This window comes from Odocoileus virginianus, chromosome 7 (assembly GCF_023699985.2).
Source record: "Odocoileus virginianus isolate 20LAN1187 ecotype Illinois chromosome 7, Ovbor_1.2, whole genome shotgun sequence".
NCBI lineage: Eukaryota > Metazoa > Chordata > Mammalia > Artiodactyla > Cervidae > Odocoileus > Odocoileus virginianus.
The window spans coordinates 58,445,528-58,466,887 of record NC_069680.1 but is presented as its reverse complement, the minus strand read 5'-3'; the positions used below and the strand labels follow the sequence as shown (position 1 = coordinate 58,466,887).

The window sequence follows — 21,360 nt, the reverse complement described above, 5'->3', positions numbered from 1 at the left end:
ATGTGGAATCTTCCTAGACCAAGCATCGAACCCGTGTCCCCTGCATTGGTGGGTGAATTCTTAACCTATGGTTCATCCCATTGCTGACCTGGGGAGTCTGTCAAACATGAGAGAATTTGTCCCTTGACTATCAAGCACTTTTTATTTTTTATATATAAGTGTATTTTCATGAGTTATTTTAAAGTCAAATGGGATTGTATTTTTTTTCTTTTATGACTGTATAGTCAGGTCACCCAGATCACTTATGATGGCTCATCTCTTGCTCTCTGTACATCTCCTGCTCGACCCATGCCTGCTACACCTGCACCTGCTGCAATGATTGACCTTCCTACATACTTGACCCAGATCCCAGCTAGTGATTGTTCTAACCTTTAGATCAGAACATTTCCACCTGCTAGCTTCTCAAGAGGGGTGTGCCCTTCTGCTAGTTTCCCCAGTAACCAATGAACCAACGTGACCTCAATTCCCTGGCCCTCCCCCCAGGAGCCAAGACTGCTGCCATCTTGTCCACCACCAGTTGCAGAGTGGGGTTTCACTCCAGGACCTTGCTTCAGACATGAAGATCCCCCCATTCACCAAACCATTGATGCCTCTGCTGCTGACTCCAGGCTTTCTTGAAACTGGGCCAGTTAGAGGGCTTGCAAGCCCGAAGGGTGCAGCCCAACGATGATGTAGAATTAATTCATAATCAACTCTCAGTTATTATCTGGATGGACATCTGGAGGTCTCACTCTTCTCACCCTCTCAGCCAGTTTCCCCTCTTCTGTCTCTCAGTTGGATCGATTTCTCTCCTGGTCTCTCCTCAGTCTTTGTTCATCCTTCCATAACTTAGCTACATAAGCAAACCAAAACCTAAGCCCATGAATGCCTAACTGGGGAGGGTAAAGGTGGGCTGTGGGAATGTGTTTAATGTGAGAAGAAGTAATGTTAAGACTCATGTTAAAGGATTAGGTACTCTATGACTGTTCTCCTTTCAGAGAATAACCATAAATTGACTTTTGCTACTAAGAACTTCCTCCTCATGTTAGATGTTATTTCTTGGTAGCATTAAAAGATACACTGGGGCGTAAAATTTAAGAGTTTGTTTGAGCAAAGTGAAAGAAAGTGAAAGTATCAGTTACTCAGTTGTGTCTGACTCTTTCTGACTCCATGGACTCCTGTCAGGCTCCTCTGTCCACGGCATTCCCCAGGCAAGAATACTAGAGTGGGTAACCATTCACTTCCCCAAGGAATTTTCTTGACCCAGGGCTCAAACCAGGGTCTCCTGCATTGCAGGAAGATTCTTTACTATCTGAACCACCAGGGAAGCCCCATTTGAGCAAAAATCTCTTCCAATCTGACAGTGCCAAATCAGAAGTGGTTAGGAGCATTTCCCTGACAGGGACTAGGGGCAAGCCTTTATTATCAAGAAGACTGAAGCAGAGCAAAGAAATTATTTAATTGGCTACAGCTCAGACATCGTATGGGAAAGTCTAGTTGGCTGTTTGGGATTGGTTGTCCTTAGGTTTTGATTTCCTACCCTGGAGGCATCCATGGACTTAGGTTTTGTTTTGCTTATGTAGCTAAGACATGAAAACCACCTGAGTCTAATGGCCTGCTTCTTTAACACTAACGTACACATTATTTTTTTTTTTTAAATTATAGACAATTTCAAGCATGCACAAAAGCAAAGACAGTAGTTTTTGGCCTTCTTCCCTGCTGCTCCCCACCCTTTGCACCCACTATGTAGCTTCAACATTTATCACGACCAATTCTGTTTCATAGATGTTCCCCAAACCCAGGAGTTCTGTGCTCTGTATTTGGGGTCACCTGAAACCGTGTTTCCTCAGCTGAACAGGCCTAGGAGACAACCCTGGATGTGGCAGACTCCTGCTAGTCTGTCTTCCACTCTGTCCTGCGGACTGAGGCTTGAGAACGTCTCGAGTGTCACATTCTATTATACACGATGGGGAAATTCGAGGCGTCCTGGTGGTGGGCTGGACAAAAGGACAGCTGTGCTGGGCTGCCACAAATTAGGGCATCTTTGGAGGCTGTTCGCCAATTCCCAATTAATTTTTAGGAGAGCTTTAATTATGCCATCAACAGTCCTCACTTAAACAATCACAAGGCACTCAGGCTGGAGGAGAAATGAGTAACTGACTAGATTTGCATAACCATTTACCCTAATTAGAATGTCAAAAGTTGGTGGCAAAGAGGCCAAGTTGTGCTGTGACTTAGTATCATTTTAATTTAGTCCAATTTCCTATGATTACAACTGTCTTCCTCTTTGCATCTCAGGTCCTCTTTCCTTCTAAACGAGTTTTGGCTAAAACAGAATGGAAAACAGAACAACTAATAATAACTTGCTTGAGGACCGAACTCCTGAAAAACTCTAAATGGTTTCTTAACTTAATCCAAACCATGATTTTAGTTTTCATCTAAACTGATAATTGCATAAACATTTAGATATAGGTAATTTAGACAGACACTTAGCTTTAAATCCAGAAGCCTCCTCTTTGTGTGTGTGTGTGTAAGGTGGTAGAATCATCTTCAGGTTGTCCCATGAGAAAAAATACTATGTTTGAATAGTTACTTTTATTCCAATGTTTTAACACAAGGGTTGGTGTATAATAATAATGATTGTAAGATGTGCTTATTAATAGGCAATTTTATTTTAAATAGTATACGAAGTTTCTATGATACACCTTATGAGCTATAAAATTTGAAAACTACAAAGTCAGCGGAGACTACAGAACGCCAGGTCTCAGGCATAGAACCACCCTGACCCATTAGAGAGTGCTTAGGCACGCATCAGTGGTTTCTGGGTCCGGCTGTTTTTCCGCCCTCATTCTCTTTTAGCAGCAGGAGGCCACCTATTTAATTAGTTGGGGGTGGGAGCGTCTGTAATCTCTTGGGGGCAGCTTTAGCCCCAGAGTTGGATAAGAGGGTGAATCCATCCCAGGGCGTGGCTGGCCTCTCCCCTGCAACATATGGGGAGCCCACCATGCCTTCAGCCCAAGTTCCAGCAGCAAGTAGGAGTGGAGGGGCCTTCCCTGCTGGGAACACACCCTGTAAAGCCAAGGGCAGGTGGCGTCACTAGTAGAGTTCAAGCAATTCTTAGACCAAACAGCATCTGGCAAACTGTGCCAATTGGAAATCAATGTCCCTCCCTGGGTGGGTTTAATTTTATGGTTGTTTGCACAAACTTACAGCTCCTAATGGGTAGGGCAGAGCTCAGCATCCTCCCAGGGTTGTTCCGATGGAGTCTGATGTCTCCACTGCCCATCGATGAGCTAAATTAAAGTCTGTTTACTAGAGGCTAGTTTGGAGCCTGGCTGGCAGGCCACTATTTATTCCAAGGCCTGGAGGTTCCCGTGACAGGAAGGGTGACTCTTTTCAGGACTCAAGAGTGGGCTCTTGTCTAACACTCTGAAATGAATTGTCAGAAGAGATACATGTGCTGACAAAGCAAGAGACTTTATTGGAAAGGGCACTGGGCAGAGAGCAGCAGGTTAAGGGAATATAGGAGAACTACTTCACTATGTGGCTCAGAGTCTCAGGTTTTATGGGAATTTGATGAGTTTCCAGGTTGTCTTTGGCCGATCATCTTTCTTGGCCCATAGTCTGACTCAGGGTCCTCCCTTGCTGCCCGTGCATCTCTCAGCCAAGATGCATTCCAATGAGAAAGACTCTGGGAGATTGGTCGTCTCCTCTGTCTTTTCATCCCTCCTAAATTCTCCTCGTTTGTTTGCTAAGCAGCACCACGTTCCTTACTGGGACCTCCTGTCATGACACAACTCAGGCAAGTGGGCTGGGCCAAGGCGGGTGGTTTCAGTCAACAGCTCCCTAAAGGTTTGGCCAAAAATGCAGTACCTGTAAGCCCCCAAAGTTTTACCAGAGCCTGAGGGAGACCTGTGGTTTCCTCCACTTGTGGCAGCGTTGAAAACTTATCAGTGTTCTGACTCTGTTAAACAGACCAGTTTTCTTTGGACTGACATAAGATTTTACAGTGGTTAATAGGTATGTTCTGGGATTTGCTTGGTGGTTCAGTGGTTCTCTTCAGAGAGTCCCTTGGACTGCAAGGAGATCCAACCAGTCCATCTTTAAGGAAATCAGTCCTGAATGTTCATTGGAAGGACTGACGTTGAATTTGAAACTCCAGTACTTTGGCCACGTGATGCGAAGAGCTGACTCGTTTGAAAAGACCCTGATGCTGGGAAAACTTGAAGGCAGGAGGAGAAGGGGACAACAGAGGATGAGATGCTTTGATGGCGTCACCGACTCAATGGACGTGAGTTTGAGTAGACTCCGGGAGTTGGTGATGGACAGGGAAGCCTGGCGTGCTGCAGTCCGTGGGGTCACAAAGAGTCAGACACAACTGAGCGACTGAATTGAACTGAACTCAGTGGTTAAGATTCCATGCTCCCAATGCAGGGGGCATGGGTTTGATCCCTATTTGGGGAACTAAAATCTCCCTTGCCACATGGCATGATCAAAAAAAAAAAAAAAAAGAGAGATTATGTTCTGCAGTCAGACAAATACAGGTTCCATCACTCATCAGCAGAGAGACATTGGGGCAAGTTTCTTTTTTTAGTTTTTATTTTTCATCTGTAAAATGGGGATAATAATTGTACCCACCTTACTGGGCTGCTGAGAGAATGGAATAAGGTAATATGTTGAGGACTTCCCTGGTGGTCCAGCAGTTAAGAATCTGCCTACCAGTGCAGGGGACATGGGTTTGATCCCCGGTCTGGGAACATTCCACATGCTGTGGGGCAATTCAGCCCATGTGCCACAGCTAGTAAAGCCCATGTGCTCAGTGAAGACCTAGCACAGCCAAAAACAAATAATTATTAAAGAAACAGTATGTTGAAACTATTTAGTATAGTGTCTAGCACATGGATGTAATTTTACTCCATCTTGGGTATTAAAAATGACAATAAGGATAATAATGATAATTCTGGCCAGATATGAATGAACAGCATGCATGTGCGAGGAGATCTTCCCAACCCAGGGATCAAACCTGAGTCTCCGGTGTTGCAGACAGATTCATTACCATTAGTGCCACCTGGGAAGCCCATAAACAAGACAGACATGTTAAAATTGTCAGGAACAGAAGACTCGAGTGAGCAGTGCTGGTTTTAAAATCTTGAATTTTCACATTTTACCATTGAACTCCACAGTCTTAAAGTCATATGTGAATTCTTTAACTTGCTCATTGCTCTCTTGTTCTGACTCATTCGTCCTTATTTTCTTAAAAAAAGAGATAAAGATCTGAGCACAATGTTATGTTTTCGTTCACCCTGCAATGTATGGGTTGTTGCTTTAGAAACATTTTATGCCAATCCTCACTCCTGGAGAACCAGTACTCTAGGGAACCCAGCAACAGCCGTGACGACGACTTCTGTTGTGTTTCTCATGTGGATCGTCCTCAGGAGAGATTTGGATAATCAAGATCAGATGCTGACTCATGTGGGAGAAAGACATTTGTGTAACTGAGGATGCAGTTACTTTCTTCAGGGCTGGTCACTCTGATGGTGTAAGAGCCTGCCTGGCCATATGAACCCTAAGCTCTGCTCTCCCACATCAGAGCCAGTTTTATTACAACAGACAAAAGGGCACAGAGGCGAGAAGCCCTGCTTCTGCGTGAGGCTGGGTGAGGAGAACAGGGCAGGAAGGGCCAGTCCTCCCTCGTGAATAGAGAGCAGTGGTTGGCAGAGAACTGTGTAATGGCCAGAATCAAAATTTCCATGAGATGCCTGATTCCTTTTTTCCTTTATCTACAGTTTCCTCTGGATCTGCATTATTGGGGGCAGGATGAAAAGGTTGCTCTTTATCTAACACAAACTGCAGTGGCTTCTGCCTCACAACCAGCCTCCAGGGGATCATGTCACTGTTTCCTAACCATAGCTAGACATGCCCGACAAGTTGGTCAGTTCAGTTCTCTCTCCTGGGTACTCGAAAACTTGACTGTAATAGACAAGAGAGTTGGAGCAGAGTCATCTCATGATAATGCTCCAGGGCCAAGAGCAACAGCTGCTCAGGTCCCAGGTCACTTTCATTTGCATCCTGCCAGAGAAAGGGTTGTCTAAGATTTCTTTGATTTAAGCAGGGTTTTCGTTTTGCTTTGGCTGTGCCTCGTGGGCATGTGGTCCCTGACCAGGGATCAAACCTGAGCGGGCAGTGGAAACTCAGAACCTTCTTTTTGTGTCTGTGTGTGATAGGTGACTTTATTTCTTCATGTTCTAGAAAAAAATGAATTGTTTAGCTTACAGTATTTTTCCTTCCAGCAGTATGAGGAGTCAGGTACTTGAAGTATCAGGATGCAGGATGCTAGAAGTCACGTAGGTTGGAATTCAGTCTTTCAAACTAACCCCATGTGAGTAAACTGTAGACACACCCTCTGTATATTATCAAGGTTGCTAAGATAGAGTACTGGGGTCATTTTTGATGAGACTCTGGGAATGCCACATATGTTCACTGAGTACGTTGCTATTCATTATTAAAGTTAAGTCTAGTAACAACCATTTTGCAGTGATATTTGCAATACAGATTAAGTGAGGTAATGGTATAAAGAACTCTGCATGAGTGGTTGATTTCCGACTAAACTATATTAGCAATATCAGTTATTATTGAATACAATGAAGGCAGTGATAATTTTATATCAGAATCTTAACCACTGGATGGCCAGGGAAGTCCCCCTTCCTTTGATTTAGTGAGCTGCTTCTCATATCAGCTCATACGTCCTTTTTGCTTAAAGACTGGTTCCAGTTCTTTTTTTGCTGTCACAAGAAACTTAAGTGGTGTTTCCTATTGAAAACTTGAAAAAAAAAAAAAAGCAGAGAGGGATGAGTTTTGTACAGTAAAACTGTGATGTTTGCAAGTGATTTAATCCACAATCTTTGGGTTCTTCAACCTTGAGAATATCATCGTAACATAAAATATCTCCCATGAAAGGCATTTTCAGCCACAAGAGCTATAAGGTTGCATGGAGATGTGCATGCCAGGTGGTCAGCCAGCTGGATCTATTCCTTAGCTAAGTGATTTACATCTACGTCTAGTAACTTGGGATTTAAATTTGTGCCTACACAAAATGACTAAGTGCACTTCCTCAAGAATAGGTGATACTGGAGTGTGAATTTTTCAAGTGCTAAAATGTCTCTGAAAAAATGTCCCTGGCTCATCTAAGCTGCATAAACTTGTACAGCTAAGTACATAAAAAAAAAATGAACTGTAACATTACCTTCAGTGATTAATTGAAATAACCTCAGCTGTGTGAATCATCCAGTGAAGCAAGCCATAGGTTTCTTGCAGTTATTACTAGAAATGGCTTCTTCCATGGGTTGCATGCTTCTGATCCCACATTTGGACACTAATTCAGACTAGGAGGGGCTTTCCAAGTGGCACAGTTGGTAAAGAATAGGCCTGCCAATGCAGGAGACACAAGAGACATGCATTCAATCCCTGTATCAGGAAGATCCCTTGGAGTAGAAAATGGCAACCCACTCCAGTATGCTTGTGTGGAAAATCCCATGGACAGAGGAGCTCAGTGAGCTACAGTCCATGGGGCGGCAAAGAGCTGGACACAACGGAGCGCGCGCGTGCACACACACACACTCAGACTAGAAAGGCTCTGTTCTCATCTTCTGAAAAGGGCTTCCTCTGAGGATCCAAATGTCAGTTTGGGTCCATTTATCAGTGACAACTTTGAAACTGGCCAAAATCCCTGAGTAAGAAATCAGATTCCCTCTTCTAGCAGCCTCAAATAGGGAGGTTTCCATAGGATGTCACCAAGGGGTGGGTAATTTTATAACACAGCTAAAGATATGAGACCCTGTTAGGACCAGTTCAATTTCTCTTCTTTTCTGGCTGTGGAGTACATCCTTCCTCCGAGGACATGACCAGCCTCCTCCCAAAGAGCTGCCCTTGGCACAACCCATCCTCACTTCTGCAGGAGCCACTCAGATCATCAGTGGTCTTACTTTAGCTTATTAGACTTCAAATAATTCACCAAAAGCTTCACCAACTTTTTGGAGTTTTCATGTTTCCAAGTCATAAGTTAGCTCTTACAGCCTTCTCTCATAGAGCTTCCTAGTTGAGGCTTCCAATGCCTTGCATTTATCTAAGTCTCCTACTCTTCCTCTCCTCCCCACACAGTAGATAAAGGGCCTGGGATCAGACCATGTGGAACCAGCTAGGTCTGTCTCTAGGTAGGTGTTGGATAAAACCAGAAAGGGATGGAATTATCTTATGGGAACTCAGCAGCAGACATGGTGGTTTGATTGAACTGGGTCACCTCTTTGACTCCAGAGCAGTGATGCTATCCACCAGCATCTGAAGACACACACTGCTACTGTTGTGAATTATGTCCCCACTTCTTTCTTTTTTTTCTTTTTATAAAAAGATAGCAACAAAACCGTTTTAAATATTCATGAGTATAGAGGTGTTTGGTTTTTTTTTTAGTGTGGCCAATTCTTTCTAGGGCCTACAACAGTACTTTGCACATAGTAAGTACAATAAATACATGTTGAATAAATGAATGAAAATTAGTTTGAAACAATGGAATAAGTTGGTATATGGTTGCCAAATGAATAGAAAAAAGTATGTATCATTATGGCTACCAATGTTGGACTCCACTTAAAGCCTAGGGATCTAGGGTACAGATGTCACATCAGCTAGGTATGATATCATTTTGCTCCCCACTTGGGATGTCAGAAGCAGGCAGGGAAGCAAGACTCAAACATGATGGTGAGGAGAGACAGGAACATACCGTCAGAGTTTAAGGACCCAGGGGTCTGGACATTTAGAATAACTTGCGCAGTCAAGGTGCTGAAGTTGCACAAGGAAACAAAAAAGCGACACCAACTGGAATCAACAGAAATCCGCTTCCCCCTGGGGCAGGGAGCCAGCATCAGCGGCTGGTCTGGGCTGGAAAGGCCTCTGAGGTTTACCACTGTGCTGACTCAGGTACTGCTTGAAACCTGGGTTGCAATAAGAGCCACCCTTTGGGGGAGTCAGACACCTGCTCACTGTGAAAGAGCAGATACCACAATTTCAGAGCAGAAACAAAAGCAGCAGGCCTGTGGTCCCTGCCTTTGGATGGCACAATTTCCCCCGAAAGAGTCCTATTAGCAGGAGGAAAAAGAGCTGTGATGCTGGGGGAAAGTTTCTACTCTCCCTTTGTGTGTGGGGTCCTTCCAAACACCTTTTTCTCCTCCCTTCTTCTTCTTGTTTCCTTCTACCAGTATTTATTGAGCATCTGTAATATGCTAGACACAATTTATTAGATACTGAGATACAAACAGGAACAGAAGAGAGGCAGCCCCTGAATTCCAGGAATTCCCAAACAAACAACTAAGGACATACAGCATGGATAGAACAGGAGCTGGATGGTACAGTGGAGCCAGCCAGGGAAGATCTGGGGCAGTGGCATTTGTGAATGGGGGAGCAAGCAGTGAAGAAGCCCCAAGGTGTGGGTGAGTGGGCAGTGGAGGAGGAGCGCCTTTTGAGGGGCAGCAGCAAGAAGTGATGTCAGAGAGGTGTGGCCACCAGCTGAAATCCTTATTTCCAGAGCACAGTGGCATCTCCCTGCTCTGAGCTCCTAATGGTACTAATTGTGTACCACCCCATGCCTAAAAGGATGAGCCCAATTTTCCTGCTCACATGTTCCTATTAGTAAAAATAAACCATTGGTATGTTCTTTCCTGGGCTTCCCAGGTGACTCAGTAGTAAAGAATCCGTCTGCCAATGCAGGAGACAAAGGTTCGATTTCTGGGTAAGGAAGAGCCCCTGGAAATGGCAATCCACTCCAGTATTCTTGCCTGGAAAATTCCATGGACAGAGGAGGCGGTGGGCTGCAGTCCACGGGGTTGCAGAGTCAGACACGACTGAGTGGCTGAGCGTGCACACACACGGGCTTCCCTGGTGACTCAGGGGTAAAGAGTCTGCCTGACAATGCAGGAGAGAAGGGTTTGACCCCTGATCTGGAAAGATCCTGCATGTCTCTGAGCAACTAAGCCTGTGCCTCGCAACTACTGAGCCTGTGCTCTAGAGCCCATGCTCTGCGACGGGAGAAGCCTGTGCTCGGCAACGGGAGAGTGACCCCTGCCTGCCACAACTAGAGAAAAGCCTGAGCAGCAGTGAAGGCCCAGCACAGCCAAAAATAATTAATTAAAAAATTGGTACATACTCACGTATAAATATATGTATTTATATTTTGTACTCTATAAAACATACCTGGAGGTAGAAATGAAAAGAATGAGATAAAATGAGGATCAACAAAATTTCTAATCTATTCCTCTAATGGACTATCCTGTGCCCTTCTTGGGGAGCAGGACCCTGGTTTACTGCTCAATGTAGTTTCATCTCATTTCTTTCTTTTTTTTTTTTAAGTATTTTTATTTATTTACGTCGCACCACATGGCATGTGGGATCTTAGTTCCCAGACCAGGGATCGAACCTGTGCCCCCTGCAGTGGAAGCACAGAGTCTTAACCACTGAACCACCAGGGAAGCCCCTCTTTTCATTTCTTTTTACTCTTTGTTTATTTATTTGGCTGCAGCAGGTCTTAGTCGTGCTGCACAGTTTCTTGCTTGTGGTGAGCAGGCTTCTCTCTAGCTTTGGCTTGCAGGCTCTAGGGCTGCAGGCTTAACAGTAGCAGCTAGCAGGCTTAGTTGCTCCTCAGCATATGGGATCTTAATTCCCCGACCAGGGACGGAACTTGTGTCCCCTGCCCTGCAAGTTGAATTCTTAACCACTTAACAGAGAAGTCCCCCAGGATAGTTTCTTGATATGCATTGGATCTCCACAAGTAGATGATAAATTCCTTTAGGCTAAACACTATCTTATTCTTAATGTTGCGTGGCACAGGGCTGAACAGATGAAAATAGTAATTACTGTCCCAGAGTCAAAAGCTCTAATTCTGGTGGACACACAGTGGGGCACTGGCGTGGAGGGTCTCCAAGAGGAAGGAGGGATAGGTCCCATGGCCTCTCTGTGGTCAGAGGAAAGATTTCTTGTATTAGTCAAGATTCAGCTAGGAAAGTAGAGCCGCTGTATTAGGGAAGAAGAAATTTATTATAAGGATGAAGCCTTACACAACTGGGGAAGGAGCTAGGGATGTAAAAGTCCAAAAATGGTTGTTGGAGGATGAGAGAACAGTCGTTAAGCAGCCTGGCTGGGCTGAATGAGTCAGAGATTGCAAGGGAGTCTGGAAGCCAAGTGCCTCTAGCTGCTGGAGTGAGACAGGGTGGGAGCGCTGGTGCAGAAGTCAGCTTCTCTGCGGCCACTGCCTCTCTGAGTTCACATGAAGCATCTGATTGTAGGCCTGAGCTGCTCTTGGTCAGCGGGGCTGGTGGTCAGGAGAGAGCACTGGATGGATACACAATGAGGAAGAGCAAAGACAAGAGCTAGGTGCTGGAATCCACCGGCACCTTTGTGTCTATCTCTCACAGCCTTTGACCCGCAGTGATCTTCAGAGGATGGTGCCTTCACTTCTGCTTCCCAAAGCTCATGCAAATTCACTTTTGCCTAACTCAAACCCAGAATCACACAGGGAAAGGCATTATGAGAAACATAGCTTCCTGCCCAAGCTTAACACACAACAGTCCCAGCACATCCCTGAAACTGATTCTCTTGGTTCTGCATCTGCATTCATGAAAAGAAGTATCATGATTATTGATTTGTCTTCTCAGATACCTCAGTGCGAGGAAGGGAAGGACCTGGGGTGGTGAATGCAAATATTTTGTGTTTGTCATATCAGTCATATCCGACTCTTTGTGACCACATGGACTGTAGCCTGCCAAGTTCCTCTGTCCATGGAATTTCCCAGGCAAGAATACTTTGTTGCCATTTCCTTCTCCAGGGCATCTTCCCAACCCAGCAATGGAATCTGAATCTTCTGCATCTCCTGCATTGGCAGATGGTGGATTCTTTACCACTGCGCTACCTGGGAAGGCCGAATGCAAATATTTCAGTCACTGGAAAGGTGGAGCATCTCCTGAAAGTTAACACTTTAAAATATGTGTCTGTCAGTGAGAGACTGAGCCTCAAACTACAATGAAACCACAAAATCTGCTACCTAGTAAGGCCTGAGGAGCATTTTTTTGGCTTCTGTCTGTGATATTTCAAATTTGGCTGGCTCCAATGTGAAAGGCAGAAGGAACTCCTTTGAATTTACCTTCTTCTCCCTGTCCATGATCACTCTAAGGGTCAAGCACTGAAGATCAGGGAAATAAAGCAAAAATGAGAGGAGACGTGGCTAGTCTGCATCCTGGATAATTGCAAGAAGTGGTTTTATTTATCTAAACAAGCATCTATATTGCATTAAATTATATGCCAGGCATAGGTCTAAGCGCATTACAAAGAGTAACTAACTCCATTGTCATATCAATTCTATAAGATTTTTCTATTATTAACCTTCCTTACAGACAAGGCTGTTGTTGAAGCCTGGTGTGCTACAATCTATGGGGCCACAAAAGAGTCAGACATAATTTAGTGACTAAACAACAGCAACAACACAGATAAGGTAAGAGGCTTAGACAGGTTAGGTAGATTGTTCAAGATCACACAGTTGGAATTCACATCATGCTTAATTGTAGCTTTATGTGTAAAAGGTTCAAAAATTACTCACTGAATTAAAAAGCTGTAGAAAGTGATGAGTTCATTTTTGTTATCACTTGTAAAAACTATCCAGAATAGGTAGTATTAGCTATCATTTAAAGAGTGACTTTTTAAAAAAATATTTACTTATTGGAGCATAATTGCTTTACAATGTTGTGTTAGTTTCTGCTATATACAGTGTGAATCAGTTACATGTATACATATATCCTCTCCCTCTTGAGTCTCCCTCCCATCCTGCCTCCGAAAAGAATGACTTTCTTAGGGACCAGGCAGAGTTCTTTATTTCATACAACTTAATGTAATACTCACTACTGCCCTGCGAGTTATGTATTATGATTCTACTTTGTACATGGAGAAATCAGAGAAGTGATTTGTGTGAGAGCACACAGTTGAAAGGAGATCCAGGATTCTAACTTGACTTCAAAGAAGCTAAGAGGAGGCTAAGATCCATCATCCAGAGTCCAGACCCTATAAGCCATTCAGCTCCTGGTGACTAGAAACTAAGTCAGACTCCCAAGCCAGAATTCTCAAGCAGTGTGTAAAGTAACTGGGGGTTGGAGAATCAGCTGGTGATTTAGTGAAACCTGTATTTTCTGAAGGTAAATGATCATTTCTGGAGTCTAGGACAGGGCATCCCATTTTTTTTCATCTCTCTTTTGGCCGCATGATTTGTCTCTGTCCCTTCTTAATTTCTACCCTCCCCTGGGTTTTCTCATCCCTGGATCTTTGAGGGACAAAGGACAGAGATGCAAGTCTTTGCCTCTCCTTTCCTTTCTCTAAACATATAAATCCTTTTGCAGGCTTTCCCCCCTTGGTAATTACATAGCACTTTATAAAATTACAAGAATTTTGAAGACCTTGCACTACTGATCTTTTTTGAAATATAAGTGGACCTCAACTTCACCATCCGTTAAGCTTTTGCTGGCTCATCTCTGAAGTTTTTCAGGGCCTCAAAGTCCCCCAGTTGCTACTCTCTCCAGAAGGAAGCCCTATTCCTCATTTTCCTTATTTTGCTTGCAAATTTAGAATGAACAAATGTTCTTCTCTCTTTTAATTGCATGTCTCTTTGGAGAGTGTTTATTTAAAAAATTAAACGTCATTTTGGGTAATAAAGGAATGTTTATCCTTTAACCTATGCTATCCGTTTTATGTAATTAATAATTTCTAGTCATTGATCTTTTGCTTTTAAAACAATGTTTCTCCTAGCTTTCTATTCCTACTGGTACAAGCTCTTCCTATCATCCCCTCTGTCTCATCTCCATCTGCCAGTTTTGATTTCTGGCCAACTCTAGACATATAATAACTGCCAGTTCACCTGGTAAGATCATGCCCTCAGTATAGAAACAGTAGAAATTAGTCTGACATGCATATTCTTTTGGCTTAAATGGCTAAGGATGTGTTTTTTGATAAGGAAGAATCAATTCTGCATTTAAAATGTGGATCTAGTGTGTGATCTTTACAAAGTAAGGAAATGTAAATTATTTGTCAGAGTTATTTTCACTAGGAATGCACTCATTCTGATTGGCATCTATCTATCATTTAAGTAACTTCTTTTCAGCCATTCAGCCTGGGTTGCTTATTACTTGTTATTTTCTAGGCACTGTGCTAGATACTAGTGTTATGAAATAAGTGACACCATCCTTTAAGCACAAAATTTCTAATTCTATTTCTGAAACTTTTGCTAGTGACTGCTGACTTTGGGAAAGCATTAGTGGATTTCAACTGCCCCAATATAAACTGAGGGGCTTACAATAAGTGATCTTAGTTTTAAAACCTCTGAAATCAGAGGCTATAGGAGATGTGACTTCTTGTCTTAATTCAGTCGTTAAGTTGCTCAGCATCTTTGCACCTATTGTTTTAGTCTCTGGATTTCAGACCTCTATAAAATAAATGGAAGGTATTAGAGGAGGTTTGGAAACGTGTATTCCAAGGAACTTTGTTAACAGAACATTCTAGAAAAAAGGGTTCTGTGTTCAAGAAGGCTTAGGAAACTCTGGAGTTAGAAAGTTTCTTTGCTCCAGGACTGCTCAGAAATTCTACTATAGCAATTTTGCTTTATGACTCTCTAAGCAGGTGATAGCAAATGTGTTTCCCAAATTTACTGATGGTAGAATTCTTTTTCCCCAGAAGCATCTTTGTAGTACTAACAAATTGCCCTTCAAAATACATTTGGGAAATAAATGACTGTATACTTTCTACTGCCCTTTGTTGCAGCAATACCGTCTATTGTTGGATCAATTTTCATGTCACATATCTGTTAGTTTATATTCCAACATAGCTGTGCTGTGTGCATGCTGCTGGACTTCCTTTTTCTCTTCAAGTTGTGTTTACAATTCTCTTGGTGCACAGGCAATTATATCACCAACCCTGAATACATGGCCTGCAAAATCATACATCTCATTAACATTTTGGTCAGTAGTGTCCAAAACAGTGTTTTTTTACAGGAAAGTTCCTAAGAGTAGCATAGAGGAGGCTCCTTGGTGGAAGGATGAGATAAATGAACATGAGAAATAATAGCATTAGTCGGGCTGATTTCCCTGAAAACTCGAAGAATTGTATTCGACATTTTGATGACTAAACACAGTCTTTCCTGTCATAGGAGTGCTATTCTTGACCAAGACTGTTAAGAATCAGAGTAATAGAGCTGAGTGGCTCCATGCAAAAGTCTGTGTTCAACATCTGTCATGTTGCAGATCATTAATGTTCAATTGAATTCTATTGTCTTCATGTTACTCAGCTTCATTTCATTGTCATTGCTTCAGCTGGGGATTAATCAACTATTTATGGGAAGACAGGACTTGGAGTCAGGGCAGTCACAATGGGGTTTTAGTCTCAATCACTGGTAAGAGAAGACACAGTTAGGACTCCTGATTTGTGGGAACTTGTTAATAATTTGATGAAACAAAAATAAATGAGAATAATGCCAACACAATCCATATCTCAAATGGAGAAAGAACATACTTGGTCTTCCTAAGGACTTCAGAAATGATTCTGACTTGAATCTATTTGGAACTGGTTTATTTGCCACTTGACTCTTCCTTAAGAGCTAGAAAGAAGCTGAGATAAGAGAATCAAGTTAGCAGTTTCTCTACAAATCAGCTCCTCATTAGCAGGAGTGGAAATCATGTTTCATTATGGTTTCTGAGGACAGTTGCTACAACTGAAACAGGGAAGTAGTATGAGATACTTACAACTTTATGAGGTGGGGGAAATGTCTTCCATTAGGAATTATTTTTTAAAACTTCACAAATAAGTAGGAATTATTTTTTAAAACCTCACAAATAAGTAGGAATTATTTTTTAAAACCTCACAAATCAGACTTCCCTGGAGTTCCAGTGGTTAAGACTCTGTGTTTCCACTGCAGGGGGCATGGGTTTGATCCCTGGTCTATCCCTGGTTGGGGAACTAAGAGCCCACATGCCACACTGCATGGGCAAAAAAAAAAAATTTCACTAGCTACTTAGATGTTTCCATTTTGCACGTATATGTGCATCATGATTAGTTTTAATAGATTTAAAAGTCAAATGAAATAATTATCATCTCAATATACATCCCCAAAATATTTATATACTGTGTTGGGGGAATGCAGTATAAATTCTGAATTTGCCTAAATTGTCTTAATTGCCTAAATTCTGAAATTGCCCAAACTCATGCAATCTAATTATATAGTAAAATAATATACATTTTTACATATATGTTAATATGTTTTTTAAACTGTTTTTGATTGAAGTATAGTTAATTTATAATGTGTTAGTTTTAGGTGTAAAGCAAAGTAATTCAGTTCACATATATTTGTATATATACATTCTTTTTCAGATTCTTTTCCATTTAGATTATTATAAGTTCCCTGTGCTATACAGTAGGTCCTTATTATTTGTCTATTTTATATATAGTAGTGTGTATACGTTAATTCCAAACTCCTAATTTATCACCCTCCACATCCCCTATGGTAACCACACGTTTGTTTTCTGTGTGAGCACACCAGTATCTTTTGATATGCTATACTAAGTTATTCTTCAGAAAAACAGTCAAATTATTTGCATAGTAAAATTCCATGTCTGAAATAATGTTATGACCTGCTGGTTTGTCCCAGCTTAGTTAATAACTAAAATAAAATGAGAATATATTCAGTCAGCATTGTGAGAAACTGCCACACATCTTGACAAAGCAAAACTTTCTATCACTGAACATCTATATATCTTACAATTCCAACCATATTCACACAAGACCAACATAATAACAAAAGTGATTCCTAATCATTTAAAAACCATGGTTCAATTTTTGATCTGTAAGCTGCACACTGATATGGGAAAAGATGAACCAAATTCTCCCCCACCCCCACCCTGTTATTCTTTTGGGGACAGCCCGGCCACTCCAGATGGTGTGTTAGTTAATGCTGGACATAGCTTTGGAGAAACTTCCAACAGACGAAGCCGGTGATGTCAGGATTTTGCTGTGCGTCGTCCCCCTTCCCCCCTGCGGTTCCCAGGGTAGGAAGGTGCTGAGATGGAAGCCGAGGGACGCCTGCCCACCTGCCACCACCTGTTCCCTCCTTCAGCCCTCTGCTATAAATTCTCCTCCTTCAAAGATTTATCCAGCACTCTCCCACAGCTACTGCGGAAGCAGCGCTTCTTTCCTATCTGAGCTGCAGAAAAGATTTTGTCTTCCAGAAGTCTCCGGTTTAACTGAAAAGACCTTTCCCGAACCAGCCACACCAATTCTGCTGCAGGAAAGTTCCCTTCTCTTTTGCAACTTAACGTTGGGAAAATGCCTTTCTCTTCTACCTCTCAATTTCCTCTAAATTTTGGCAAGTGAAGAGACATCTATCTGGTTATCCAATAGGACACAGGGCGGAAGCCCGCACTCCCCAGTGCAAACTTCCATTCCGCGTAGTTGCTCTGTGTATGACTTATTTGCTCGGAAGAGCCAAGGTGCAGAGCGGGTTCCTACATCAGCCACGCACAAGTCGTGAAAGGACCCGAGAGTTCGGCGCCTCCCCCCTGCCGGCGGGGAATGAAGTCCTGCAAGCCCGGCAACGCGGCGGCGGGAGCGCGTGCCGCGCCCCCTTGCGCGGGTGGTGCCGAGTGCGCGGGCACGTGCGCCGGGGCCGGGCGGCTGGAGAGCGCGGCGCGCAGGCGCCTAGCGGCAAACGCGCGCGAGCGCCGCCGCATGCAGGGGCTCAACACGGCCTTCGACCGCTTGCGCAGGGTGGTGCCCCAGTGGGGCCAGGATAAAAAGCTGTCCAAGTACGAGACCCTGCAGATGGCGCTGAGCTACATCATGGCGCTGACCCGCATCCTGGCCGAGGCTGAGCGACTCGGCTCGGAGCGGGACTGGGTCAATCTCCACTGTGAGCACTTCGGCCGAGACCACTACCTTCCGTTCGCGGGCGCCAAGTTGCCAGCCGAGACCGAGCCCTACGGCCAGAGACTCTTCGGCTTCCAGCCCGAGCCCTTCCCGATGGCCAGTTAGGTCGCGCGGCCCGGTCGGAATGAGACGCCCAGTGATCCGCGCTCTGGACCCGTAGCTTTCCCAACTCGGTGGCATAGGATGGACACCTTCTTAGAATAAAATTAGGAAATTTCCAGGTTGCTTTTCGCATCACTAGTCCTAGGGACGCAATGCTTTTATTGCTTTTCCTTTTTCCTCCTTATTATGTTGTAGATTTCATTAATGCATCTTGGAATAGTTTTGATCGCTGAGAATAATGCTCCCTTCCCCCTTCCTGGGCGACTTTGAGGGAAAACAATGTAAGAAAAAATAGAATTGGGTTATACTTCAGGTTTAGTTTTCAATTCCTTAGATTTAGTAAGTTTGTCCTGTTAGGGTGAAGTTACAGTATCTCTCACCTGTGTATGCATCTCTCACCTGTGTATGCTTAATACAGAGCTGCCTTCCTGTCTTGTAAATGCGTTTATGCTTAGTGTATTGTGTCTGCATGCATGAAGTAGAATTTTTTCTTTTTTTCTTTGGTAGAATACATGGGTGTGAGTGCTCTGCAATTTTTTAAAATTGTGTATACATTATTGTAATATACATTTTGTAAAATAGAATTAAAAACTTGGGTTTGCTTTTCATGCCAGGTGCCCTGCTAGTTTTCTGACGGCACTAAAGGCCTATTTGTTTGGCGAGTGGTGACATTGAGTGCTTACCTGAGTAAAGATGTATTTAAATGTAACCCCAGCAATTGGCAAAGCACTGTTTTGTAATACTTCATCAAAAAAAGACAAGCTGATGAGCGTACAAGTAATTAATTTGAAAGTTTTCTCTATCAACTTGGAAATAGATATATTTTTCATGGTTTTTAAAAAGATTAAATTAATTGAAATAATATTCAACTTTTAAACAGCTAGATACACAGTTCCTTAATCTTTTACTTTCCTTATTAAGCCAATTGCTAGCTACTAATTCCTTACAAGTATTCAAATATATATATTTGCTCATATATATATTGAATATATGTATATTTGGCTTTTGGAAGTGATTTGCTTTTAATCAGTACCAGTTGAGCAATAAGGGCTTCACTACCACCAAGGCTAATCAAAAAAGCAGTAATGTAATACACGTGGTATTGGTTTGAATTACTTTTATAAGTTTGCTTAAGCATTGGATGAATAAGCCAAGCCTTTAATGTAAAGAATGATTTGGTCAACAGACTGCATGCTTTTCGGTGAATGTCTTGCTAATAATTGGAAAAAGCAAGACTCTTAAGTTATCTGTGCCTTTGGAACTTGTCGCAAGTTAACAAAACAATAACATTTCCCAAACCCTTTTTATAATATTATGGGTTCCAACACCTAATTCAGGCACAGCCACCATTTGCAATTTTTCTAGAGTCTTCATTAAAATTTTCTTAGTTATCCCTGATTATCAAATTCCTTTTGGTTTGTAATGAGTGGCAGTATCTTCCCCAGGCCATCTAAAATTTACAAAATCACAAGTATATTGCTAGAAATTCTGACAGTCTAATGCTGAATTTCCCTTTCCTTCTTATCTAGTTTTTTTTTTTTTTTGGCTGTGTGCCTCCATGTGGGACTTTAATCCCCCGAACAGGGATGAACCCTGTGCCCCCTGCAGTGGAAGCTGAGAGTCTAAACCACTGGACACCAGAGAAGTTTTTCCCTTACCTTCTGATATCTGTAAATAAGAAACTAAGGTGTATCAGGATTTTGCTTCCTCAGTGCAAATTAGAGAATAAAATGTTTAATCTCTTGACTTCAACAGCTCTCAGAAGACACGGTAGTCCCAGAAGACAACACAGATCTAGAAGGGATGATGCCCAGACCTCTTTCTGGTCATACTGAACTCTGCGGTGAATACTTGGGCTCTGGCAAGGTTCAGAGCATCTGCCATCCTATTTGAGCACAGTAGTCTACTTATTTAGACTTAAATTGTTCATTAGGAGCCCCAGTAAGTTTGTGGAGTTTGTAGAATGAATAAAATCAGCACTAAAATAAAATATGTTAATCAGAGAAAGTCTCACAGATGTACTAAGATTGTTAGTCCTTTTGTTAGGTAGGGTGCACGTTCCTCTGGACTATAAATACCTTGCAAAAGAGAACTGTACTTTTCATTTCATCTCTGTGGCTTCTGTCACAAAGATAAACATGCAATAAGTTTCTTTTTTAGTTGTTAACAGGAAATGAAATGAAATCAAATGATTTGATTAAAATGTGATTCTAATCCTATGCCTCTTTCCCCCCATCCCCATTCCCTGAAGAGAGTGGGAATCTGTTAACTATTATGCTTTAGTGGCTCATTTCTGTTAGAAATCTCTGGAAGCCACTTAGATCCTACCAAATTCCTAAGCTTTCCTAGTACTTGATGTACTGTTTTTGTTTTTTTTTTTTTTTTCCTGAAAAGACAGTTGAAGGAAAAGTAAATGGGTCTCAGTGATCAAATGCAATCTTTGGTAAAACTCTTCAAACTGTTGAGGAAGCTATTGTGGCTTATGGATTAGGAGCTTGGATAAAACAAATGCAAAATATTTTTGAACTTAAAGTTCATATATTATTATACATAATAGAATTTAAATTACCAAGCAACCTAAAAGTTGCTCTTCTTGTTTAGTCGCTAAGTTGTATCCGACTCTCTTGTGATCTCATGGACGGTAGCCCACCAGGCTCCTCTGTCCATGGGATTTCCCAGGCAAGAATTCTGGAGTGGGTTGCCACTTCCTCTTCCAGAGGATCTTCTCTACCCAGGGACTGAATCTGTGTCTCCTGAACTGACAGGCGGATTCTTTACCTTTGAGCCACCAGGGGTGTCCTAGTTGCTGCAGTAGACTGTTCTGTCTCACCTTTGAAAATCTGTGTTCTTTGTAGTTTGATAACAGAACATATTGAAATTTTAAAATATTCTTTTATCCCTGCTCCCTTTCCTCAATAAATCAACATGCCTTATCAAGCATCTATTTATACCCTGGCTTATGGAACATCATCTTTGTCCTTGAGTAGTCAGTCAAGAACATCCATGTACTAATCAGTAAGTGGCCCTAAACAGTGTTTAGCTGAATGCTTCAACAGCGAAGTATCAGTGATATGTGCCATAAGAGCTCCTAAGAGAGACATTAAATAGTAAAAGAAGACCCACTCCCAGGCATCGTTTGAGTTCTGTTAGTAGTTATTTTATGTGGGCTTTCCCTAGGTGCTCGCTGCAGGTTGAGGCCAAACACCAGGGTCAGAAGTCTTGAAGAACCATATACAAAAGAACAGGGCTATCAAGATGGGGAGGGCCATCCAAGCTAGTGGTTCTCAACCC

General features: G+C 42.5%; 1 protein-coding gene across 1 annotated transcript; it reads left to right on the top strand.

The window, feature by feature from the left end:
• The first annotated feature begins 17,214 nt into the window (after positions 1-17,214).
• ATOH7 (atonal bHLH transcription factor 7) lies at positions 17,215-18,783 on the top strand. Its single transcript, XM_070470734.1, has one exon. The coding sequence runs from the start codon at positions 17,614-17,616 to the stop codon at positions 18,070-18,072; it is 459 nt and encodes a 152-aa protein (XP_070326835.1). The 5' UTR covers positions 17,215-17,613; the 3' UTR covers positions 18,073-18,783.
• The last annotated feature ends 2,577 nt before the right edge of the window (positions 18,784-21,360 follow it).